The sequence below is a fragment of the Ammospiza nelsoni genome, chromosome Z, assembly GCF_027579445.1.
Source record: "Ammospiza nelsoni isolate bAmmNel1 chromosome Z, bAmmNel1.pri, whole genome shotgun sequence".
Lineage (NCBI taxonomy): Eukaryota > Metazoa > Chordata > Aves > Passeriformes > Passerellidae > Ammospiza > Ammospiza nelsoni.
In genome coordinates this window covers 5,591,039-5,598,084 of record NC_080669.1, presented here as the reverse complement: position 1 = coordinate 5,598,084, position 7,046 = coordinate 5,591,039, and the positions used below count along the sequence as shown (strand labels likewise).

The 7,046-nt window shown below is 44.3% G+C and overlaps 1 protein-coding gene across 1 annotated transcript; it reads right to left on the bottom strand.

Annotated features, from left to right (window-relative positions):
- Positions 1-2,926: 2,926 nt before the first annotated feature.
- Positions 2,927-6,499, bottom strand: LOC132086407 (uncharacterized; the record flags this gene model as incomplete). The annotated part of the gene is made up of 1 exon (XM_059492059.1): positions 2,927-6,499. A coding segment is annotated over one exon (3,573 nt), but the record flags the coding sequence as incomplete, so codon positions are not given.
- Positions 6,500-7,046: the final 547 nt, after the last annotated feature.

The following is a 7,046-nucleotide window of genomic DNA, read 5'->3' as shown; positions in this document are numbered from 1 at the left end:
CATTGCCCAAATCATTTGGGTCCTCTTCATTATGCCCCTTAGTCTCCACCACAAACAAATGTTTGTAAGAGTTAGTAATAACAAAGCTATAATTACTACTAGCATTGGGTGCACCAGGTAATGGAAGACCTGTGTAGCTGTTGGGGAGTATCCTGTAAAGATGTCCCACCAGTGATGCTGGCCTACTTGTTCTACTTCGGTCAGGACGTTCTTTATCCTTTCTGAATTGTGTTCTATCTGCCACACCATTCGTTTAGTTGTTTGATTCACCTTTTGCACCAATTTCTTTACTTTAGGGTGTGCAAGCATTGCTTTGAGAATTTTTACGTCCATCCCTATTTGTAATTTCGGTATCTCTTGATATAGGTTGAAATTTGCGTTAATTAGCTGTTGGGTAGTTATTGGGACGGTGTAATGAAAATCACAACCTATGATCTTGGTAAAGTTGCATACACAAAAGTTAGTATTGTTAGTCTCTTCTAGGCAATTATCTATAGTGACGTTGTCACAAGCTGTCCTTACGCAAGCACACCCATTTCCTATATAGTAAACTTGTGATTGTGTTCTATCATGCTGAAGCATTTCTAAGGTACATACACCATTTTCAGCATCTAAGCATAAATCTTCGGCTTCTACCACAGCATTTTCGCAAACATAGCCTAGTTGTCCTCTAGGGATGCATGCTTCTGTGCTAACCGATTGCCACTTATTTTTGGTGTAATCATAACTGGCCCAGACGTTATGGTTTATTGGCCTGACAATGACATCTTGATGTATTGTCCCTAAAGTGAGGATGGGAAAGATACCTCTTTCCTCTGCCGCACTAATGGTGAGGACATAAGCTTCAACGTGTTCTTGTTGAGGTTCATAAGTGAAGTTTACTAATTGCCACCAAGCTTGATGGTCCCTTTCAAATCGTGTAGTATGATTGTCCTTTAATATTGTTTCCCTTATTTCTTGAGGTAATATACCTGCCGTTCCTTCTCTCATTATTCCTGCCGCTACCGACTGTACCCATTGTTGCGTCTGAGAGCATTGGATAGCGAGTGCAATGTCCTTGCCAAGTTCCCCTGTGTAGTTAGCGAGCTTCACAAAATCCTCTGCAGTGTGGTTCGCTACCATGGTTAGTAATTTCACCACTAGCGATTGTGTTTCAGCTAATGTAAGCATGGATGTACTGAGAGGCACCTTAAGCTTTCCTAAGCTCGATGTGACGGTACTTAATTTGTTTACTAATACCTCTTGATCTATTGTGTTTACTATACCAAATCCGGTGCCAATCCACCCACTTAGATCTCTTTTTGTTTTTCTGTGATGAGACCTTGTCGCTAGCCATGCATTCCATCCCTTAAGGCTTTGCTGTATAAATGGTCGGCAATCCTTTTGCAAATAAGTAATATCGGTGTGAATGTTCATTTGCACCTTTTTCAGGGAATAAGTGGGGTCTAACAATAATTTTAGTTCGTTAGATTTTCTTATCACCTGAGGCCCTATAAAGGTTAGGTTGTGTACTGCTTTACACTCCACTGGTAGGGTGGTTTCTTGAGGCAAGTCTAGATCTGGATACAATGGGATCACGTCTTCTGGTAATTGTATCCTATAATCGACAGCACGCCCGAGAGCACGCCCGAGGGAGCTAATATCCTGTCCCAGTGTTTTCAACTCCCTTTCACATGTGAACGTCATTGACTGATCCAATCTAAATGCCATCTCACACAGTGCTTTTCCTCCCTCAGGACCACTAGATATTACAATTTCTCCCGGAGAATGGAGAAGGGGGTGAGGGTCATAGGTTATGTTTTGAGGGCGTAGCTCCCCAAGTGAATCTTCTCTATAAATCACCCCCTTTATCGGTTGTTGTGACCCAGGTGGATCCTCCCTGAAGTCGCTCCACTGACATGAAATTGGGCCCTTTTGCTGGATCCAGACTGTGGGCCTGCCCATTTTCACTGGACTAAAGGTAATTAGGTTATGTTTAAAGGCTGGCATCAAGGGTTTAATTGTTAATACTAGCCGCCTTGTTTTCCCTTCCTCTGGGTCAAGTTCTCGACACCCAATTTGGACTTGGTCTCCCTTGTATGCTACCATGGAGGGCTGATCCCACACTTCACTTGCATATGGCTGATTGTTACGTAAGGCATAAACCTCGAAATAGGGCCCTCTCGTTCCCAACTCTGGGTGGATACACTGGTGCGCATGAGACCATGGGTCTATTGGGGAAGAGTCTTGGGGAAAAGCTATACTTATCGAGAGTCCAATGATCAGAGTTGTAAGGGTTTGGGGTGGAGTCGGGGTCATAATATCTGGCTGTCAATTTTGTTTCTTTTGGCGTTCTCGTTGCTTGATGTGAATTTGTTTTACTCGAAAAATAGCCTTTTCTAGTTCAGTGTCTAAATCTCTTTGTTTTTTAAAGGGTCCAATTTGGTCACTTATTAGTGGATGTCGTGGGACAGAAGAATAGCAACGGGTCGATAAAACCTTAGAACGACTAAGTTTCAAACAATATTGCAACCAGCGGTGTACTTTCCAATGGCACCACCCTAATACAATTTGTTCGGGAGCTTCAAACAATTCCCTAGCCTCTAAAATGGGTCTGTTGGCGAATTTCTCTAAGGCCAAATAGTCGTCATTTTCCCTTGCTTCTTTGCAGCTACACTCATAACATTGGAGGTCCAGTAAACAACTTTGTACGTTCCAAAATTTTCTATCACAACCTCCACAAAGAAATCCAATTAGTCCCACACAATTTCTTTCCCCACACCCAAAACACGGCTGATCGTGAATAGGGTCCTGTGGGTCAGGTCCTTGTTGACTGTATGTTTCAACCCACCCTGTCCACTGTATTGGCGTGCTACGCAATGCAGCTCTAGCTTCGGCATTAAATTCTGCTATGAGGGATAAAGGTTTTGGCAAAGTCAATGTTAGTTTATGTTGAATTCTCACGTGATCCTGCGGAGACAGCTGACTCAGAAGTCTGTACATCTAGGGCAGGTTTGATCTCCTCTTGTTTGTTTTCCGGAGCTCTCTTGACCCGTGAATAGTGGATCCACGTAGGTCGCTCCTTGATCCGAACCGCGGTGAAGGTAGTCAGCAGCACTTGGAAAGGTCCCTCCCACTTCTCTTGTAGGGGTTTTCCTAAAAGATTCTTAACATACACCCAATCACCGGGATTAAACGGATGCAATTTGCAGTCGGGTTGTTTAGGTTGGTGCCCTATCACCACAGTAGCATTCTTATCAAACTGTTTCCCCACTGTAATTACATAATCATAAATATACTGATTACCGATTTGGTCTATAGCGTCCCCATTTACAACTGGCATAGCATAAGGTCTACCATACAAAATTTCAAATGGGCTTAACTTTTCTTTTGATCTTGGTTTGACTCTCAGCCTAAGCAGAGCAATAGGCAAAGCCTGATACCACTGCAAATTAGTCTCCTGGCATATTTTGGCAATTTGCTGTTTGATGAGATGATTCATCTTTTCCACTTGCCCACTGGCCTGTGGACGATAAGATGTGTGTAGTTGCCATTTGATTTGTAATGCTTTGCTTATTGCTCTCACCACTTTTGCACAGAAGTGTGTACCTCTATCCGAAGAAATGCTCTTTGGTACCCCAAACCGTGGAATAATTTCATTCAACAGTACTTTAGTCACTTCTCTTTCCTTATTTGTCCTACAAGGGAATGCTTCAGGCCACCCAGAAAATGTATCAGTTAGTACCAACAAATACCGAAACCCCCCTTTTCTTGGGAGTTCAGAAAAATCAATTTGCCATACTTCACCTGGGAATTTACCTCGATTTATGGCTCCTTGATGTACTTTGGTTCCTGTGTTCGGGTTATTTTTCAGACACCGCTCGCACTGGGATGTGACGTGCTTTACAGTAGTAAATAATTTCGGTCCTGCTATCCTGGCTCGCAAATGTTGATAAAGCGGATCTAGACCCCAATGGGCCTTTTCATGCTCCGCCTTCACAATCTGCCACATTATGTTCCCTGGTATTATCAACTGTCCTGTTTCTAATTGTCCCCATCCACTGTCTAACAGTTTACCTTTATTCTTTTGAATCCACCTATGATCTGATTCTTGGTATTCTGGCTTGATATTGGTATCCAGCTCTCCTGGTATTAGGGCCACTATTTCCACTTCTCTTTTCCTTGTGGCAGCCAATTTAGCTTCTGTATCTGCCTTCCTGTTCCCTATCTCTGGAATAGTGTTACCTTTCAAATGTCCTTTACAATGCATTATGGCCACTTGTGCTGGGAGTTGGACCGCCTCTAGCAATCGCAGAATCTCTTCTGCATGTTTGACTGTCTTTCCTTGTGTAGCCAGTAGTCCTCTTTCTTTACAGATGGCCCCATGAGCATGTACAACAGAGAAGGCATATTTAGAGTCTGTCCATATATTAATTTGCATGTTTTCTGCCAATTCCAGGGCTCGGGTCAGAGCTATCAGCTCTGCTTTTTGGGCTGAGGTCCCTGCAGGCAAGGGGTTTGACTCAATTACCCTTTCTGTAGTGGTGACTGCATAGCCAGCCATTCTTACTCCTTGCTTCACGAAGCTGCTGCCATCTGAGAACCAGTTGTCCGCACCTTCGAGCGGCTCTTCTTTGAGATCTGGGCGACTGGAATAGACGGCTTCAATTGTTTCCAGGCAGTCGTGTTCGATGGGTTCTGCTGGGGCTCTCCCTTCTAGAAATGAAGCTGGGTTCACAATGTTAGTTACCTGAATGGTTACGTCATCTGATTCAGCCAAGATGGCCTGGTATTTTAGGAATCTGGAAAGGGACAACCAATGGTTGCCTTTCTGTTCCAGCACAGCCGACACAGTGTGAGATACTAACACAGTCATCTTTTGGCCCAGTGTGAGCTTTCTGGCCTCTTCTATGTTAATTATCACTGCAGCCACTGCCCTCAGACAGCCTGGCCATCCTTTACTTACTTCATCCAATCGCTTGGAGAAGTAGGCCACAGCTCTCTTGTGTGTTCCCAACTGCTGTGCCAGGACTCCTAGGGCCATCCCTTGTCGTTCATGGGAGAACAGCCAGAATGGTTTTGATACATCTGGGAGACCTAAAGCCGGTGCTCTCATTAGCTCCAGCTTCAACTTCTTGAAGGCCCCTTCTGCCTCGGGAGTCCAAACTAGAACACCCTTGGTTTCTTTCAACAAATCGTACAGTGGTTTAGCAAGTATCCCGTACTGGTAGATCCATAGCCGACACCAACCTGTCATCCCCAGGAAGGCGCGCAGATCTCTCACTGTCTCTGGTTTAGGCATTTGACAGATGGCCTCTTTCCTAGCTGCTCCCAGGGATCGCTGTCCTCTGGAGACTTCGTATCCCAGGTACACCACTTCTTTTTGCACCAGCTGTGCTTTCTGTTGAGAGACTCGGTATCCACTTAAACCCAGGAAATTTAACAAGGAAATAGTCCATTCAATGCATTCTTCCTCTGTTACTGTTGCTATTAAGAGGTCATCTACGTATTGCAGAAGGGTGCCATCTCCCAGCGGCCTTTCCCACTGTTCTAATTCTTTGGCTAACTGATTCCCAAAAATCGTAGGGGAGTTCGCCCATCCTTGGGGCAATACCGTCCAGGTAAGTTGGGTCTTTCTTCCTTTATCTACAGATTCCCATTCAAAGGCAAAAATCTTTTGACTCTCGGGAGCTAAGGGAAGGCAGAAGAATGCATCTTTCAAGTCTAATACAGTGAACCAGGCCAAATTATCCTTGAGTCTAGTTAAAAGCGTGTATGGATTAGCAACTAAAGGATGTAATATCTTGGTTATTTCATTTACTGCTCTCAAGTCCTGAACTAGTCTATAAGCTCCATTAGGTTTCTTTACTGGCAAGATTGGTGTATTAAAATCCGATTCACATTCTACCAATAACCCCAGTTCCAGAAACCTTTTGATTATGGGCTCAATCCCCTTCCTGTCTTCTATTCTCAAAGGGTATTGTTTTCTTACCACCGGTCTTGCCCCGTCTTTAAGTTCAACAACAATCGGTGCTGCTTGTTTCGATTTTCCAGGTATATCAGTAGCCCATACTAATGGGTATGCCTCGCTCAGGACTCGCTCAAAATTGTGATTCTCAGGTTTAGGTTTCACACAACTGATTGTTAGACTTAGGGCTGTAATCAGTTGTTCTTCTTTTACTTGAAATTCAAATCTGTCCTTTTTGAACTTTATTATGGCTCCCAAGTTCTCTAGTAAGTCTCTCCCTAGTAGAGGTTTTGGCGAATTTGGCAAATACAGAAACTGGTGTATTCCCATTTGTTTCCCAATTTTGTATTTGATAGGTTTCAAAAAGTAAGCTTTTTCTGGTTGGCCTGTTGCTCCCACAACTTGTACAAATTCATCACTTTTAGGTACCAATTCTTGATTTAAAACCGAAAAGGTTGCTCCCGTATCAATCAAAAAGTCCAATTCCTTTTTACCTTCCCCTAGCTCCATTTTAACCAGTGGGTCTGCTAGGGTATGGCCCACCGGTCCCCCTCATTCACTTTCTTGCTGTGTGGTGGTAGTGGTGGCCATTAGCCTTCTCTTTAACTGGGGGCATTCCTGTTTCCAGTGTCCCGTCTGTAGGCAGTATGCACATTGATCTGGCCCTACTCTAGCTGGGTGGGGTTGGAACCTCCCTCCCCCTCTCACCGGGTAGCCTCTACCCCTACCCCTGGTTCCAGGTTCCGAGCAACCTGTCTTCTGAGCTGCCACTGCCACAGCCACTACTCGAGCTATCCTCCTGTCCTCCCTTTTCTTCTCCTCAACTTCTCTATTATTATATACCTTCCATGCCTCATTCAGCAAGGCCTCCAGGTTTTTATTTTCTGGATGTTCAAGCTTTTGCAATTTCTTTCTGATGTCTGGGTTACTCTGTCCCATCATTAACCCTAACAGGTGTTGTTTCCCTTCTTCCGTTGCCGGGTCCAGGGGTGTGTATTGTCTCATGGCTGCCCTAAGCCTATCCAAAAACTCTGACGGGGTCTCATCCTTTCCCTGCCTAATGTCATATAACATCAACCAATTGATAGCCTTAGGGATC